The 20,683-nt window shown below is 30.7% G+C and overlaps 1 protein-coding gene across 1 annotated transcript in view; it reads left to right on the top strand.

Moving 5' to 3' along the window:
• The first annotated feature begins 682 nt into the window (after positions 1-682).
• The window catches only part of LOC111055028 (WAS/WASL-interacting protein family member 2), a 40,163-nt gene continuing 20,162 nt past the window's right edge, over positions 683-20,683 (top strand). Inside the window, exons 1-3 of the mRNA XM_039440680.1 lie at positions 683-1,100; positions 11,717-11,907; positions 17,735-17,902. Coding sequence (XP_039296614.1) covers positions 11,730-11,907; positions 17,735-17,902 — 346 coding nt within the window. The 5' untranslated portion in view covers positions 683-1,100; positions 11,717-11,729. The remainder of the gene's footprint in view (positions 1,101-11,716; positions 11,908-17,734; positions 17,903-20,683) is intronic.

Genomic DNA, 20,683 nt, shown 5'->3' with positions numbered 1-20,683 from the left:
CTTAATTATGAAAATTCATAATGAAATATTGAAAAAAATTTCTTGTTTAATAAAATATAGTTGATCATTTTGAATGAGAAAGAACAGTTGATAATTATTATTACATCAATAAACCAGTATCAGCTACCATCTGTAAAAGGCATTGACAAGACAGAGGATCTGCAATTTTTTTTCTCCCATCTTTCTCCACTGCGATTATAAGGTGGACCTCACTATAGGCTGGGGCATCCAACTATAGAAGGATTTGATAATGTTTCCAACAGATTTTTTCCCTTTGCTATCATTTTTATTTCCTCAGCAGGACTATGTAGATTCTTATCCCTTCATATTTCAAAAAAGCTCAAGAATAATTGCAAAAAATCTCATGTAGGCATCATTATCTATAGAAAAAATAAATACTGATTGGAAATAGGTCTATAAAATTCAATCATGAATAATTAAAATGAATAAGGTCGTCTTCAACTTCCCTCATTGTTTTACATGATAATAATTGTTAATTAGATAAGGTGATTTATATAGTCACGATTAATCTTAATATACACATACTATCAACCAGGCTTACATATTTTATTTCTTGTGTATCATATTTCTAATCTTTGTATCATAATTTTCATCCCAGGCGTATCATTTTCTCAACATCTGTAGCAACCAGTGTAGAGCGGTCTTTTCAGTCGGATGATGTGAATATCAATGAAGGATATCCGTACACATCCTAACCTGTTTTACGAGTATGGATTTGCACCGATTGTTTTGTGTTTGTCAATTCTTGGTTTAGAATTCTATTTCAAACTTTATTCCCCTCCTATTTAAAAATATCCATTTCTTAGCAGGAGTAAAATTCAAAACGGACCAACTCAAATACTGAATTCCTCCCACAGAGATTTTCTAAGTGGTGTCATGTCATATGAGAATATACAGTCTGCCATATTGGGACTATAGGCGGAGCTACTTTATTTTCTATAGAAAGCGGAAATTGTTTTGTGATTCATTTTGTTGTGTTCCCAACAAGAAATGTGTCATAAATTTGTGATGTTTTCAAAGAAATAGTTGAAAACTAATGGTGACCAATGAAAATCATCTACATTTTGACAACCTAACCCGTAAGTAGAATGATTCATCCACTTGTAAATACATTCATTATTTGTGATAGTTTTTGAAAAGAGGTCAATTAGTTTGTTCAATTACTTAAAAACCTGTAAATAATGTAATTTTACATATCAAAAGACTCAAATTTTATTGTGGAACGGATTGTCATATAAGTTAACCCGTGATTTCTACAACTTGATTCGAATTTTTGTTTCCTAACCTATTTCATCCTTATAAATACTTCCGCTTAAAAGCAAGTAATTGGGCATTTCAAGTTAAAATATCTACTAAATAGTGTTCAATTTTCAAAACTACAAATATATACAACATTTTAAAAGCAAATAAATTCTTAAATTGTTGATAAACTATTGTTTCTCTTATGATAAACATTTAGGTTAGCCTAGTTTGATATAGTCTAGTTCTAACTCAAAGTTTCAATAGAAGATAGCATTTAACTTAGAGACTAGTAGCCTCCAAATTGTATAATAAAAAACAAAACAATATCAATTAAATCTAAAACAACTTGGTTTTTGGTATTTTGAAAGTTTTTATTCAAATTTTACCCAGCCTGCTTACTTGGTAGCTTTGATTCAATCTTATCATTGATTTTGATTTCTCTAAACAGATCTTTAGTCAGTAGTTAGGTTATGATTTAGAAAACTAAATATTAATGCCAAAAGATTTCTATTTGAGGTCAAAAATTTATAAATATAACCTAGGTTATATTTTTTGGTAGGTTTGTAGATATAATTGCAAGAGCAAACACAGTTTGTCCCTAGTTTTAGATTTCCCAAATTAACCAAACGTTTATAGGTTTTTTTTATCTTGAAGTAAAGTTTTAACCAAACGTTTATTGGTTATCCTAAAGTAAAGTTTTAACCAAACGTTTATAGGTTATCCTAAAGTAAAGTTTTAACCAAACGTTTATAGGTTATCCTACAGTAAAGTTTTAACCAAACGTTTATAGGTTATCCTAAAGTAAAGTTTTACTTTGAAATCGACTTGTTTTCTTCAAAGTTACTCAACTCATTCAAAACAAAGTCCAAATTCATATCATTTTAATTTACCATCGAGAATAATAACCTAATCAGTATTTACACTAATCTTATCTAATCTAATCTTATCAGTATCTATCTTATCTAATCTCTCAGTATTTAATCTTCTATAATATAGAAGATTATTATTAAATCTTGAAGAGTTAAACATATACCTATAACCATCCTTGGTAAATGAAGAACCTATATATAAAATTAGGCTACAAGTTAATCAGTTGAGTAGTTGAGAAAAAACAAGTTATTAATAATTATTGTTGTACAAACTATAGCCTGTAACTTCGGTCAAGGAATTAATTTAAATAGATGCGTCATTCGTGAATTTCCTATCCCCTACGTGTATAAGCTAATTCTTCACTTTATTATAATATAGACTATTAGGAAACCCGTGCTCCGCAAGGGTCTAACCTTATTTAAAACTTGACAAACTGAAAACTCGACCTACTGAAATCTTGAAGAATTAAACATATACCTATAAAGATCCTTGGTAAATGAAGAATCTATATATAAAATTAAGCTACAAGTTAATCAGTTGAGTAGTTGAGACGTGATGATGCGTCATTCGTGAATATTCTATCCCGTATGTGTATAAGCTAGTTCTTTACTTTAAAATATTATAGTAAAGATTAGGCCTATCGTATTTTTGTAATATTCTGGTAGTTGATTGAGTTTTTTCAGTTGATTTGGCACGATTCTTAAAAGACAGTGCAAAGCTTCTTATTAATTACTAGCAGGTAACTCGTGCTTCGCAAGGGTCTGATTGAAAACTTGACAAACTGAAAACTTGATCTACTGAAATCTTAAAGGATTAAAAATATACCCATAACCATCCTCGGTAAATTGAGAATCTATATGCAAATTTCAATTTAATCAGTTGAGTAGTTGAGACGTGATTATGCGTCATTCGTGAATTTCCTATCCCGTACGCTAGTCTTGTATAAGCTAGTCTTTTACTTTATTATAGTAGAGATTATAGTATTTTTATAACTCCGCGAGGGTCTGATTAAAAACTTGACAAACTGAAAACTTGACCTACTGAAATCTTAAAGGATTAAAAATATACCTATAACCATCCTCGTTAAATCAAGAATCTATATGAAAAATTACAAGTTAATCAGTTGAGTAGTTGAGACGTGATGATGCGTCATTCGTGAATTTCCTATCCCCTACGTGTATAAGCCAGTTCTTTCCTTTATTATATTATAGATAAGGTCTCACTGGATGACGATTCAAATGATTGCTAATTTCATATGAATCTTCTCAAAATTAGCTCACTCTGAATTGTCAACATATCCATTATAATTATTATAGTGTGGTCCACGTTATATTGGCAGTGGAGAAAGATAGGAGAACGTTACCGATCCTCTGCCTTGTTAAACCTTCTATAATAGACGGTAGCAGATACAGGTCTATTGATGTAATATTAACGATTCATTCTCGTTTAAAATTGTCAATTATATCTTATCAAGCAAGAAATTATATTTTTCAATCATTTCTTAATAAATTTTTATAATAAAGATGAAATATTTTGTTGATAATTATTAATTCTACATTGTTAAAGATTCCAATTCTTACTGTATTAATTCTCTCCAGTAGCTTGTCTTTTATTTTGTTCTAATTTATTTTTTGCTTTTTCTTTCAGCAGTGAAGTGATTGAGTTTATTGGAAAACACTTATTTTCTAAAATACTTTTATTATTCAATATTAATCTCTCATATTTATTAAATTTTATTGTAATTTCTTGCTTCATTTTTTTTTTGTTATCTCTGCATATTTTGTATTGTATTGTTTGCTAACGACGTGGTCAAGTGGTAGAGTGGACAATATTGTCCAAACTTCGCCAAGTCAACATAAATAAAAAAGTCATTCTATTCTATTATTCTATTCTAAGACGATCTGGCAACAGAGCGAAGCGAGAAAGAGATAGCGCTATTCGCTTTGTTGAATGATAGACAAGGATAGCAATATCTTTGCTAAACTAACACTGCCATTATAACGTGGACCTCACTATAGTATAGATGCTTCCAAATTAAACCAATGCTCAAAGTTCATAGTGAAAATATCCTTTTAATAGACTATTAACTTTGAATAATCTATCCATCATGAATTGTTGGAAAGCTATTAAATATTTTCCATTATTGATCGAATTTATGTTGGTAGGTTGATAAGTCACAATCACATCTAATTATAAGCAGGTCATATTTAGAATTGTCTTACAAATATTAGTCACTACATTATCTATAGGAATGAAATCATGGGTTTCTTTTTGGTATCATGATTATTTTAATGAAATAATGATTTTTCCATTTATTTAGGCTAACCCTCACAAGGTATTTCTATTTTTAGGTACACTGAACCGATGAATATTTTTTTTAATAATGAATTGTATCACTCCTATAATAGCTCTACAGTTTTTTTTTCTAATTGAAATCCAACATCGTCGGGGTTTGTGCTTTGTTTCTCATTTCGAGTTTTCCCTGTCCTCCTCTCAATATCTCAGGATACGTCAACATCCTTTTCCAATATAAATTAATGAATTTATATGTAATTTAATAATAAAATTTCATTCTCGTCAGGCTGACTGATGGGGGCTCATCCTTGCTCACAGACCTTAGGTCCATGCAGGGATAAATTCCTTTAAGTACGGCCTGTCAGCTTGCACTATTAGAAGAATAATAAACATTAATGGTAGAATAGAAAGTCTTTATGTTATTACGCTTTATTATTATTATTATTATTAATATTATTATTATTATTATTATGATTATGCTTTGTAAGTAACATTATTGTATTGTAAACATTTTTTCTGATAGTGTGGGTGACAGAATTTATTTACATTTGTTGTATTGTTTTTTGGATGAGGAATAAAAGAATTTGATTTGATTTGATTTGAATAGTTTTCAGTAATTCTTCAAAATTATATTATTAATATGTCTATGTGAATATTTCGTATTTTAGTTAAATATTATTGTGAAATATTTCTTCTATGTTTAGTTTTGAAGCATCTAAATTTGAAAGTCTACTTTGTGAAATACTTGAGGACTGAAAATTTTGTGAATTGAAGAACTACAAGACGACCTATTTAGGACTAGGCCTATGTGTTATCTGAATAGTTATATGAATAGTTTTTCAGTAATTCTTCAAAATTAAATTATTAAAATGTCTATGTGAATATTTCCTATTTTAGTTATATTATTGTGAAATATTTCCTCTATGTTTAGTTTTGAAGCACCTAAATTTGAAAGTCTATTTTGTGAAATACTTGACGAGTGAAAATTTTGTGAATTGAAGAACTACAAGACTTTACCTATTTAGGACTATGTGTTATCTAAATTTGGGAGAGGAATAGCACAAGGTTACCTTATTTTTCCTCTCCCTAACATTTTGATAATGTAGCCTTATTTAGAATTTAAAGTATTTTATTTCTAATATATTGTATAAATGAATAAAGAATGAATAAAGAATAAATTAATTATAAACTGCATCCCATTCAACTAATAAATAAATAAATTTATTTTAAATGCTCACAGTTTTTAGTTGATCTCACAAGTAGGCCTATAGCAACACCAATGTTAATCAAATACTGTCATTATTTATTTATTAGTTTGATAGAGTAAACAATACAATAATCGGAAAAGAAATAAACAGGCTATTGCCCAAAACTTCTTCAATTTCGTAATTTTGTTTTAAATTATAACGTGGACCCTCACTATAGGAAGATGATAGACAAGGATAGCAACACCAATGTTGAACAAATACTGTCATTATTTATTTATTAGTTTGATAGAGTAAACAATACAATAGTCGGAAAAGAAAAAACAGGCTATTGCCCAAAACTTCTTAAATTTCGTAATTTTGTTTTAAATTATAACGTGGACCCTCACTAACTTATAGGAAGATGATAGACAAGGATAGCAACACCAATGTTGAACAAATACTGCCATTACTATTATATCTATTAGTTATAATATCGGGACACCGAGCTTCGCTCGTTATTTTTATTTATTGATAAACAGAACACAATTCTCTAAAATGATCGTGTTTATATTTTACAGCGTGCTATACGTCAGCTTATGAATTTCGCGTATGAGATATTTTGATTTTCTACAGACGCACTTTTTTATTATCCACAGACGACGAAAGTCTCAGCTGTTTTCCCAAGGATGAATTATCCTTTCAATGTCGTTCAGTGAGTTTTCCCAGGGATGAGACCTAGTGCAATCGAATTTTTATATCATAACCCTACTATGTTCCAAATTCCGTGAAAATCATTTAAGCCGTTTTCGAGATCCGTTGGACATGAATAACCATAAATAAATATAAATAACCAAATATAAAAATACAGAAATTGCTCGCTTAATTTAATAGGATAGAATTAATAATACAATAGTCGGAAAAACAGGCTATTGCCCAAAACTTCTTAAATTTCATTATTTTGTTTTAAATATAACGTGGACCTCCATATAGGAAGGATGATAGACAAGGATAGCAACACTAATGTTAATCAAATACTACCATTATAACGTGGACCTCACTATAAAAAAATGATACAAAGATGATAGACAAGGATAGCAACACCAATATTGATCAAATACTGCCATTATAACGTGAACCTCACTATAGAATGAAGCGTGCTATACTAATGTAATGCTACCATTAATTTATATAACTTACTTCAACTTATTTTTAAAATTATTATTGAACGAAAATCCCAATTAAATGCTGTACATCTCCCTGAAGACTTCTGCTACTGCAAATATTGACAATTAGCTATTTCCATCTAGCTGTTTACCCTGTTGTCAATATTTGCAGTGGCAGAAGTCTTTGGGGTTATTCACAGCATTTCAATTCTATTTCATTTCAATTTATTCACAACACATAAAAATACAATGAGTAAAAGCAATATACGACAAAACAATTACAGTAACAATGATATTAATAGATTAAAAGACAATATTGCTAAAATGAATTTAATTGGGATTTTCGTTTAATAATAATTATTCATTAATTAGCATTTGAACAAATTCAACTTCCAATTTATTTCCATCTGTAGACTTATTTTTTCATGACATAATTATAGTGGTTGCGTAATGTTTATGACATTGTTATGTTTTGACACTTGTATTTCGTTTTTGATGACATCATAGAATTTTAGGCTAAATCTTGATAAGATGTATATTATTCAGGTCTACTCGATTTCTTATTAGTAAAATAACAGTATAGTACCCTCTTTGAAAAGTTTTTAATATAAAATAGCCTAACAATAAAAACACAAGTTTTTTTTAAACTTGAAAATGAAGTGAAACATTGTAACTATTAGTGAGGTCCACGTTAGAATGGCAGTGAATAAAGATAAACGTTGCCGATCCTCTGTCTTGTCAATGCCTTCTATAGACGGTAGCTGATACACGTTTATTGATATAATATTAACGGTTCATTCTTGTTTAAAATAATAAATTATTATTTTATTAAGCAAGAAATTATTTTTTCCAATAATTTCCATAATTAAGATAAAATATTTTGTTAATTGATATATTAATTCTACATTGTTGAAAGACGATCTGGCAACAAAGTAAAGCGAGAAAGAGATAGCGCTATCCGCTTTGTTGAATGATAGACAAGGATAGCAACACCAATATTGATCAAATACTGCCATTATAACGTGAACCTCACTATAGAATGAAGCGTGCTATACTAATGTAATGCTACCATTAATTTATATAACTTACTTCAACTTATTTTTAAAATTATTATTGAACGAAAATCCCAATTAAATGCTGTACATCTCCCTGAAGACTTCTGCTACTGCAAATATTGACAATTAGCTATTTCCATCTAGCTGTTTACCCTGTTGTCAATATTTGCAGTGGCAGAAGTCTTTGGGGTTATTCACAGCATTTCAATTCTATTTCAATTTCAATTTATTCACAACACATAAAAATACAATGAGTAAAAGCAATATACGACAAAACAATTACAGTAACAATGATATTAATAGATTAAAAGACAATATTGCTAAAATGAATTTAATTGGGATTTTCGTTTAATAATAATTATTCATTAATTAGCATTTGAACAAATTCAACTTCCAATTTATTTCCATCTGTAGACTTATTTTTTCATGACATAATTATAGTGGTGCGTAATGTTTATGACATTGTTATGTTTTGACACTTGTATTTCGTTTTTGATGACATCATAGAATTTTAGGCTAAATCTTGATAAGATGTATATTATTCAGGTCTACTCGATTTCTTATTAGTAAAATAACAGTATAGTACCCTCTTTGAAAAGTTTTTAATATAAAATAGCCTAACAATAAAAACACAAGTTTTTTTTAAACTTGAAAATGAAGTGAAACATTGTAACTATTAGTGAGGTCCACGTTAGAATGGCAGTGAATAAAGATAAACGTTGCCGATCCTCTGTCTTGTCAATGCCTTCTATAGACGGTAGCTGATACACGTTTATTGATATAATATTAACGGTTCATTCTTGTTTAAAATAATAAATTATTATTTTATTAAGCAAGAAATTATTTTTTCCAATAATTTCCATAATTAAGATAAAATATTTTGTTAATTGATATATTAATTCTACATTGTTGAAAGACGATCTGGCAACAAAGTAAAGCGAGAAAGAGATAGCGCTATCCGCTTTGTTGAATGATAGACAAGGATAGCAATACCATTGCCAATCAAACACTGCCATTATAAAACGTGGACCTAACTATAGTTGTTTTAATTTGTCTTTTTATCTGTTAATTTATATTGAAAAATTTTCAAAAGGGTACGATGATGTTATTTGACAAATATATATATATATATTATATATATATATATTTACGTTTTTGTGCCTGTTGTGGGTCCAGTAAAATTTCAACTCTTATGTAGTTCCCCGGGACCCCCCATTTTAAATTTGATCAGATAGTCACAAAATGAAACTATCATGTTATACCTGAAGAACTTGACTTGCTGAATGGTTATATTCCACTCAATTTATGATATATTCATCCATAATTAATCTAGATCCTTGTGAAGTTATTCACCTCATGATGGTCCTTTCTAACCTCCAAAGTGCTTATATAATTCTGCTATATAAAATCTACTCCTATGTTGTCTATCGACCTCAGATAAGATTATATGTTTCTACGGTGATAGAAGCTATTCCGTTCTTGTACTAGCCTATGAACAAATTTTTTTTTGTATTTTGAGGGCTGTACGATCATTGGTACATCACAATATATATATATATATATAATATATATATATATATATTATATATATATATATATATATATATATATATATATATATATATATAATATATATATATATATATATATATATATATATATATATATATATATATATATATCTTCTATATTATATAATATTATAATATTATATTGTTAATAATAATAATTTAATTAATAGAGTCCTGAATTAGAATTAACAATTGAAAACTACTACTACTGAAATAACTACCGATTTCGGAAATTGAATTATATATCTTCATAATATTTTCTAATGAAGTATTTCAATATGACTACTTGAATATTGTTGATTATTTCAACCACTCGCATATGAATTAGTTGTACCAATTCAGCAATTGGTAATTTTGTTTTGTCAGGGTAAAGATTTTATTTAATCCAGTATTCTTATTAATAAGTGGAATTGTATTATTTATATATTTTTTTCGTTCAGGATCAATTTTATGTCATTTGATTTATGATTGTTTTGGCAAAAATAAACTGATCAGATTTGTAAAATGGATTTATAGTACCATTTGAAAGTAATAAAATAGTAGAATAAGAACTAGTCGTTATTATTATTATTATTTTTCTATTATTTTATTAATTTCAATGGGTACTTTAATTCTATTCTATAAATACAAGAAAGTAGCCCTGAATTTATACATTTTAAGATGATCTGATTTGATTTGTTAATATTAATAAATTAATAATTTCATAGTACCCTTTTTGAAAACTTCCTATATTAAAACTTATATAAAACGCAACTAGTTTTGGCTCTCAAGCCATTTTCATTTTTTTTTTTTTTGAAAATTAACTTTTCTATTAAATTATTTACTATTAAATACTTTATCAATTATATTGATGAAGATAATAATTTAATTAATAGAGTCTTGAATTAAAATTAACAATTGAAAACTACTACTGAAATAACTACCCTTTTTGAAAACTTCTCATATTAAAACTTATATAAAACGCAACTAGTTTTGGCTCTCAAGCCATTTTCAATTTGTTTTTGAAAATTAACTTTTCTATTAAATTATTTACTATTAAATAATTTATCAATTATATTGATAATAATAATAATTCAATTAATAGAGTCCTGAATTAGAATTAACAATTGAAAACTACTACTACTGAAATAACTACCCTTTTTGAAAACTTCTCATATTAAAACTTATATAAAACGCAACTAGTTTTGGCTCTCAAGCCATTTTCAATTTGTTTTTGAAAATTAACTTTTCTATTAAATTATTTACTATTAAATAATTTATCAATTATATTGATAATAATAATAATTCAATTAATAGAGTCCTGAATTAGAATTAACAATTGAAAACTACTACTACTGAAATAACTACTGATTTCGGAAAACTGTTATCTATCTATCAACCTAATCTAATCTAATCTTAAAATTCAAATCTAGTTACTTTTGTAATAATTATTTTAAACATCCAATGAAATCTATAAACATTTGAAGACTTCATTTACTGCAAATATTGACCGAAGAGCTAAATAGCAGAAGGAAATTTGAAGAATGAAACAGTCCAAAAATTCTTACTCTCACAATAAGGAGGATATTTTGAATATTGTTTCCGAAGAATGGACATTGATATGTCCAAAGCTCCGCCAATTTATGTAGATGCATAACAATATAATTATTATCTATAGTTATTATATTACAAATTGCTTTTTCATATCATATACAGTTCAATTATTATTTTCTTAGTTTATATCATATAAATTCATCTATAATTTTGCTGCATCGTAAGCTATTGTATGTAAGTGTATAAGCCAGTATATACTGTAATCTACATAAATAAAGTACTCAATAAATAAGTAGGCTAAATCATAAAATTGATAAGGAGAGGAAAAATAAGGTAGCCTTTATTTATTTATTTAATCATTCAGAATTACAAAACTTACAGAAAAATACCACATGCTTATAAGCCCAAAACGGTTCCAATTCTAATTTATACAACAGTGCAAATGTAGCTGGGTCATGTGTCACTCCAACATTATTCAATTACATACCCAATGTACAATCCATACACACAAAAATCATTTTTAAACTAAAAAAATACTCCTAAATTGAATTAAATTAATTATAAATAATTGGAAAATTCCTCAGTTTGAAAAAACTAAAGTTTTGGGACCAAAAAGACAAACCGAATAGCCTTGTGCTAATTTCGCCCGGACCGGGAATCGAACCCGGGTACCTCAACGAAATAATTATTATGAAAGAGATAATATACCAGCAGTTGATTAAACTGCGATTTCGATAAAGTCTTCCATCTCTAATCTATTTTTTGTTTTTTTTTTGCAGGTAGATCACCAGCATGCCTTTCGCCCCTCCGCCTCCTCCTCCTCCGGGTCCCCCTCCTCCTCCCAGTTTCCCCGCCGCTGCCCCCACCGCGACCTCAGACCCGAATCAGCGCAATCAGCTGTTGCAATCTATCAGAAAGGGAACCAATTTGAAGAAAACTGTCACCAATGATAGGAGTGCGCCGGTTGTGGGTAAGTTGTTCAACATCATATTGTGGTGATACAGTATCATATTGTGGTGATACTGTATCATATTGTGGTGATACTGTATCATATTGTGGTGATACTGTATCATTTGTGGTGATATGCCATGGTATAGGGCGTTTATGTTGCAAATGTGAGTGTTAACTGAAGCCGATAGTCCTATAGTTTGTGTAAAACAAGTTGAGACTTGGCCCTCCATCCGAAGAGATTACAGGGTTGCCAAATCGTGTAAAATTGCAACTTTCTCAAATTTCCAATTCATCGTCAGAATTGGATGTATAATATCATCCCCGATATCCTAGTAGTGCTAAAGAAGTTTCAGGGTTGAAGGATTAAAAGGAAATTTAACTTTTATGATAAAATTGGAAACATCGCGAAGATTTGTTTTTCTTTTGAATATCACTTCTCTCAGAATCATGTAGCGTCGTAAAGCGTTATAATCTTATATCAAATGAACGGGGAGACTGTCTCCTTTCTATTGGTGTCTGGATCATTTTTATCCGACCCATAATTATTATTCAATTAATAATTATTTCGAGCAGAAAACATGAAATTTTCGACATGCTAGAAACTTTTCTGTTTCAAAGATAAGTAGGTGGTGAAAGCGAGAAAGTTTGTCAGACATAATTTAAATTATTTTTCCAATTGTCAAACGTACTCGGAAGATCGTATTTTGGTCTCTCAGGAGTTTCAGGAGCCGATAGTCCTAGTAGTTGTTTTTGGTGAGGCTATGTGACGCTGGTAGTCTCTCATACTGTGCCCTTCTTACACTCTTACACTCCCAACAACACACTAATAATAGACAGTGTATAGGGTGTCTATGTTGCAAATGTGAGTGTTAACTGAAGCCGATAGTCCTAGTAGTTGTTTTTGGTGAAGCTATGTGACGCTGGTAGTCTCTCATACTGTGCCCTTCTTACACTCTTACACTCCCAACAACACACTAATAATAGACAGTGTATATGGTGTCTATGTTGCAAATGTGAGTGTTAACTGAAGCCGATAGTCCTAGTAGTTGTTTTTGGTGAAGCTATGTGACGCTGGTAGTCTCTCATACTGTGCCCTTCTTACACTCTTACACTCCCAACAACACACTAATAATAGACAGTGTATAGGGTGTCTATGTTGCAAATGTGAGTGTTAACTGAAGCCGATAGTCCTAGTAGTTGTTTTTGGTGAAGCTATGTGACGCTGGTAGTCTCTCATACTGTGCCTTCTTACACTCTTACACTCCCAACACACACTAATAATAGACAGTGTATAGGTGTCTATGTTGCAAATGTGAGTGTTAACTGAAGCCGATAATCCTAGTAGTTGTTTTTGGTGAAGCTATGTGACGCTGGTAGTCTCTCATACTGTGCCCTTCTTACACTCTTACACTCCCAACACACACTAATAATAGACAGTGTATAGGGTGTCTATGTTGCAAATGTGAGTGTTAACTGAAGCCGATAGTCCTAGTAGTTGTTTTTGGTGAAGCTATGTGACGCTGGTAGTCTCTCATACTGTGCCCTTCTTACACTCTTACACTCCCAACAACACACTAATAATAGACAGTGTATAGGTGTCTATGTTGCAAATGTGAGTGTTAACTGAAGCCGATAGTCCTAGTAGTGTTTTTGGTGAAGCTATGTGACGCTGGTAGTCTCTCATACTGTGCCCTTCTTACACTCTTACACTCCCAACAACACACTAATAATAGACAGTGTATAGGGTGTCTATGTTGCAAATGTGAGTGTTAACTGAAGCCGATAGTCCTAGTAGTTGTTTTTGGTGAAGCTATGTGACGCTGGTAGTCTCTCATACTGTGCCCTTCTTACACTCTTACACTCCCAACACACACTAATAATAGACAGTGTATAGGGTGTCTATGTTGCAAATGTGAGTGTTAACTGAAGCCGATAATCCTAGTAGTTGTTTTTGGTGAAGCTATGTGACGCTGGTAGTCTCTCATACTGTGCCCTTCTTACACTCTTACACTCCCAACAACACACTAATAATAGACAGTAGTCGACAGTAATCGGCTTGAAATTTGGAACATGAACTACCTATACCATCTTCTTATCTTATATTTTATCTATGGTAATCAATTATATTTTATTCGTTAGGAAAATTTATTTTTAAATTATTTAAAAATACATTTTCATAATTGAGATCGGATATATTGTTAATAAATCATATTTTTACATTGTTAGGGGAGTCGGAAGGGGGGCCTATACCACCAATGTTAAATTGGCCAACTTCAATGTACCTTCTTGAGATTTCCCACAAGATTTTTTCAAATGAAAGAATGCATCTTCATCTTCAATCTTATGGAAGGAATAATTCACTCTAAAATCATTTTTTCTCTGAATACCTTTTTTTCAGAAAAATTGCATGCGATTCCTGAAAAAAATATATTTTACATAAAAATGTTCCTTTTTTGAGACTTCTGTTGAAGATTGAGCTTTGAAATTTTGCAGACATGTACAATAGGCATTACTCTAAAAAATGATGGAGTCGATTTATCATATTTTCAATATTGGCAGAGATATTGATGATAAGTAGGCTATATTGAAATAATTGGGAAAAAATACACTTTTCTAAAAAAATGTATTTAGAGAAAAAATGATTTTAGAGTAAATCCCTTCCATCAGATTGAAGATAAAGATGCATTCTTTCATTTGAAAAAATTGTCAATCTATCTCCAGTGGAAATCTCAAAAAGGTACATTGAAGTTTGCCAATTTAACATTGGTGGTATAGGCCCTCCCGACTCCCCTTAAAAACGATTTGGAACGTTGCGGAACTAGAAAAGGATAGTGCCATCTGCTTTGTCGAATAATAGCATAACCTTTGATATAAGAATAATATTTCCATTATAACGTGGACCTCACTTTACAGGAAAATATTTTGAATGTTATCCGAGAACGATAAAACAGTGCCTCGTTTCAATGGAGAGTCACAATGTTTGTATTTTTATTGTGGAAACTTATCAGTTTTTTAAGGAAGTAGGTTGGTTTGTTCTTGAGAGATAACGAACGGTCTTTTCAAGTTGTATTTCATAACACATCAATAAATATCAAGTCTATTTTTCAAACTTAACACTTTTATAACGTCATATAGTGAGGTCCACGTTATAATGGCAGTGTACGATTGACAATACTGTTGCTGTCCTTTTCTATCATACAACAAAACAGATAGCTCGATCTCTCTCTAGCTTTGCAATATTGTCAGTTTGCCAGAATAATTTATTTTTACTTTTGACAGTAACTGTACAAAAGTAACTCAGCCGCCATTTTTTTTTTCTCCATTCTATCAAAATACTTTGGTACAAAAGTCGTATAATTGTTTAAAATGTATTTTTGAAACATTGAAATAATTTTTAGACATTACCGTTTGAGAAACACAAATTAAAATACCTGAAATGACATTTTAAAAGTTGATAACTAATCATCATAGACTTCATCCATGCTTCAGTTAGCCTACACGTTTAGGTTAGATCTACTCGTACCGGTATAAATAATATTGAAAGGTTATTTCAGAATTATTTCAATTGAAATTACTTATTTTAAAAAGGATTTCTATTTTTCTATCATTTTTAAAAGAAATTGGAATAGAATACCTACCAATTAACTTAATTTCTGTTGTTTTAAAATTCAGATTGATGTATCACAGCTTTTTAAATTAGCCGCCATTTCAGGTTTGTGTAAAAATAAAAATCTGATCTTAGTTATGGAAGCACATTTTTGAATCAAATTATGAAAAAATATATTTTCTTGATTAATTTGACATTAAATTGATTATTTTATCAAGGAAATGATAATTATTATTATATCAATTTTAATGGGATAAATTGAGTAACAGCTGTGTACAATCAGTGGCAAAACTGAGAGACTTGGCAACGTTTTTCTCTTATATTTCTTCACTGCCATTATAACGTGGACCTCACTATAGCAGTCTTAATGTTGAAGGTCCACGTTATAATGGCAGTGAAGAAATATAGGAGAAAAACGTTGCCGATCCTCTGTCTCTCAATGCCTTCTGTAGACGGTAGCTGATACAGGTTTATTGATGTAATATTAACAGTTCATTTTCATTTAAAATAATCAATTATACTTTATTAAGCAAGATATTATATTTTACATTAATTTCATAATGAAGATGAAATATTTTGTTAATTAATTATTGATTCCACATTGTTGAAAGACAATCTGATAACAAAGCAAAGCGAGAAAGAGGTAGTGCTATCAGCTTTGTTGAATGATAGACAAGGATAGCAATATCATTGGTGATCAAACACTTCCATTATAACGTGGACCTCACTATAGCTACATTTGGACTGTTGTATAAATTAGAATTGCAACCGTTTTGGACGTAAGCCTGTCTTACTCTCCTGAAAGTTTTGTTATTCTGAATGATTAAATAAATAAATTTTTGATTAAATAATGCTGAAAAAAACATTAATCACCATTTATGAGGTGCTCCATGCTCCACATCCATCTTCATCATGTTTTTATTATCAATGGAGTAAAAAACCTCAAATATAAAACTATGAGTGAAAAATGAGTCATTTAAAAACAAAAACATGAAAACACTTGGTTGTCAAAAATAACACTTGTTTATTGCAAAAATCACAAACCCAACACCAATGGGGTCATTTTAGTGTGAGAAATTGAAAAGTTTGAAATTGTAGGTTAGGATACACAATAGGGTAGAAAATAATTAATTATAAGAACTGTATAATTATAAGAATATATGAACTGTGAATAATATAATAAATGTATAATAATATATAAATATAAGAACTGTAAAAATTATAAGACTAAAATTTTCGTATAATTAATTATTCTCCATCTTTTTTACAACCCTATTGTGTATCCTAACCTACAATTTCAAAGTTTTCAATTTTTCACACTGAAAAAAAGTATCTGAAACAAAATCATGTTGACTAAGTTATAAAAAGTTCAAAAACGTAAAAGGAACAAATCTTATGAATCCCATTTTAAAACTCTTTTTCTCTAAGCATATCCTTGAAATTAGATTTTAACACACATAGTTTATTTATCGACGTTTTCCATAAATTATTGACAAATCGATATATCTTAGAATCTAAGGTCGATATATCTTGAAAAATCTATGTATCTCCACAAAGTAGTCTTCTCTGTGGTATCTCGAAAACTAAGGTCGATATATCTTGAAAAATTGATATATCTCGATAACTGAGGTCGATATATTTTGAAAAATTGATATATCTTGAAAACTGAGGTCGATATATCTTGAAAAATCGATATATCTCGAAAACCGAGGTCGATATAAGAACATTTTACTGTACATTTTTGTTGCAAATTCCATAAAGAATCTACGGTGTTTGGCTGTTACGACTTCCATTGGACACTCTGTATATGTTAATCTATGTATGATCTATCTTTCATCCATCCTAAATTGAAAAATATAAATTATACATTAATAATGTATCTTTGGTGATAAACATAACCTATTTTTGGACAATTTCTATACAAATTTGGGAAATGAACAGTTTTGGGCTTTATGCCTGTTGTTTCTTTTCCAATCATTCATGAGTTGAGAATTATATTGTGATGTTCAATGTGTAAAATTAAAAAAAGTGAAAAAATGTCTCTTCATAAAAATAGTAGTGTTACAATAAAATGAAGGTTACTTGATAATTTTACTGTGGTATTTGGTTGTTATACCTTCCGTGGAAAACTCTGTATAATATAATGAAGGGTATTTGATAATTCGATAATTCTTGTTATGGTCTTAGGCTGTTATACCTTTCGTGGAACACTCTGTATAATTTTTTTTGTGATTTCCAGGGGGCAAATCAGGGGGTACCCCGGGAGGCAGTGGGCCCCCCTCGCTGGGGAGCCCCGGATCGGGGGGAAGTCCGAAATCCGGCTCGGCTACGCTGGGACGTAACAACGCCTTGGCAGGACTTTTTGCGGGCGGAATGCCCAAACTCAAACCGACTGGATTGGATATCGGTGAGTTCGGAACACACCTACATAATTATGGAGACCCATAGTGAGGTCCATGAAACGCTATAGAATTTTATTTCTATTTATTTATTTACTGATTCATACAATAAGTACTTCATCAATAATAATGATAGGGAGAGAAAATATAAGGTAGCCTTGTGCTATTCCTCTCCCAAATTTAGATAAGGTTACACATAGTCCGAAATAGGTTGAGTCTTGTAGTTGTTCACTTCACAAAAGTTTCGGTCCTTAATTATTTTCACAGAGTAGATTTTTAAATTTAGATGCTTCAAAACCAAACATAGAAGAAATATTTTACATTATTATCACTCAAATAGGAAATATTCACATATTAAGGCTATTCGGTACACTTTTTTATTATTTAAATTGGAGATTTTTTTCAATATAATTGTTAAGATCATTATAAGAGTGAGAGAAAAAGTGGCAACTGAAATTTTTAAGTGGTCTAATAAGCGAGTTATGGGTTGTTGAAGTGCTAAACTCCGTTTTCTTTCCAGATCATAAACGGTTCGACTATATTAACAGAACTTCTCTTAAAAGTTCAAAAAATGTATCTTTCCAAACGAAAACATTTTATTCCCCATATCGTTCATAAATAAAAAAGTAACATTTTTTGTAAATTCGATAACTTGTTCGTTTTGGCATTAATCGCGAAAAAAACGCATATTAGAACACAGCCAATGATTTACTGAATGTATTTAAAAAAAACTCAAATGGAAAATTTGAAACCGTTTATGATCTGGAAAGAAAACTGAGTTTAGCACTTCAACAACCCATAACTCGCTTATTAGACCACTTAAAAATTTCAGTTGCCACTTTTTCTCACTCTTATAATGATCTGAACAATTATATTTAAAAAATATCCAATTTAAATAAAAATAAAAAGGTGTACTGAACAGGCCTAAAGAAATAATTTTGCAGAACCTACCTAACCTAACCAGAACCAAAAAACAAACTTTGATATTCAATATTAATATTTAATATTAGAATGAAACAATATTGAACCTAACCCACGTTTGAACGTTTGCATGCTAAATTGGGAAAATTTCTTATATTTCTACATTATTAAAACGATTTGGCAACGTTGCAGAGCTAGAAAAGGATAGCGTTATCTGTTTAGTAGAATGCTAAACAAGGATAGCAACACCAATGTTAATCAAATACTGCCATTATAACGTGGAGTATTTATTATAAGGAGTTGAGTCTTGAACCCTGACTGAAACAACAACAAAGAAATTTGAAGCGTTCGAGATGTGGACCTATAGACGAATCCTGAAAATATCATGGATGGACAAAATTTCCAACAACAGGGTTCTTCAACAACTCAATAAGAAGACGGAAATAATGTACACTGTCAAGAGACGAAAATTGGAGTATCTGGGACACATTATGAGGAATGGAACTGGATATCAGTTGTTGAAATGTGTACTACAGGGTAAAGTTGTTGGCAGGAGAGGTGTTGGTAGGAGACGAATTTCCTGGTTGAAGAACTTGAGAACATGGTTTGCAGTGTCCACCCCGGAACTTTTTAGAGCGGCTGTCAAAAAAGTTATAATTGCCAACATTCGGTAACGGATAGGCACCAGAAGAAGAAGAAGAAGATAACGTGGATTTCATTGTTGACGTGACGACTCATTGCATTGATTCAATCGTCTGTTTATCTATTATGTTATTTATCCAGTCTAATTATTGATTTATAGTCTGTTCATTTATACAGTTATCTCATTTATCTACTCATTCATTCATTTATTCAACTACTGAACTCAAAATGTAACTTTAAGAAGAGGCAAAAGTCTTCTTCTCAAATCTGCTATTTTCCCAATTTAGCATGTAAATGCTCGAAAGTAGGTTACGTTCGATATTGTTTCAACCTCACTAATATTTACAAACCACTGTAAAATCTAAACTATTATTTATATTTTTTCCTACAGTTACGTTGAAAAGTGGCCATTGCTGCACTGATTACAGAACGCAAAGAATCACTTTTCCGCTCTAGTGCGGGAAAAATTTTTCTGCACTCCAGATTTGCAACATGGCAACGCAAAATACTTAGTAGGTTATATGGAGCAACAGTGCAGCAAAATCAAAATGTAGTTGGTAACAGTGACTGCTGTGGCTGCTATAGTGAGCAGAGGTGCAACCAAGCACAACGCGCTAATTATTAGTATTAGATATTATAACCAAGGACAACGAGGACTTTAGGATTTTACGATTAAGGTTTTTATCAATAATAAAATAACACAGAAAAACATTTGATGCATTCCAGGCAATTTTACCCATAATTACCCACTTTTCATATTCAATGGTAACTGTAGGAAAAACTTAATGTGAAATACGTGCGCAAAGTTCCTCTGCTGCACTCAAGAAACCATTCCGCCCTCGCCTACGGCTCGGGCGTAAACGTTTCTTTCGGTGCAGCAAACTGTCACTTTGCGCACTAGTTGCACAAATAATTATTGTATATTTGTGAGAAGAGTGTGTTCTCTCAAAGGAAGAGTGTGTGTTATCTAAAGGTGCGTACAGACTTTCGCTCTGCTCCGCAATCGAACGTCACTCGAGCAGAGCGATTGATGATCGACTGGGGAGCAAGAGTGGAACGCGAGAAGAGCTAACATCTCCCGTAACGTTCATGATCGGAGCGAGTGCGGAGCATGTTGGAGGCGCGTATATCTGTACGCACCTATAGAGAAAAGTTGGCATAAGAAAATATCCCATGGTTTGTAGAATTAATTCTAAGTGTCAAATTATAGTGTAGTGTATAAAGTT

This window comes from Nilaparvata lugens, chromosome 14 (genome assembly GCF_014356525.2).
Source record: "Nilaparvata lugens isolate BPH chromosome 14, ASM1435652v1, whole genome shotgun sequence".
Lineage (NCBI taxonomy): Eukaryota > Metazoa > Arthropoda > Insecta > Hemiptera > Delphacidae > Nilaparvata > Nilaparvata lugens.
The sequence above is the reverse complement of the archived record's forward strand: the minus strand, read 5'-3'. Positions and strand labels throughout refer to the sequence as shown.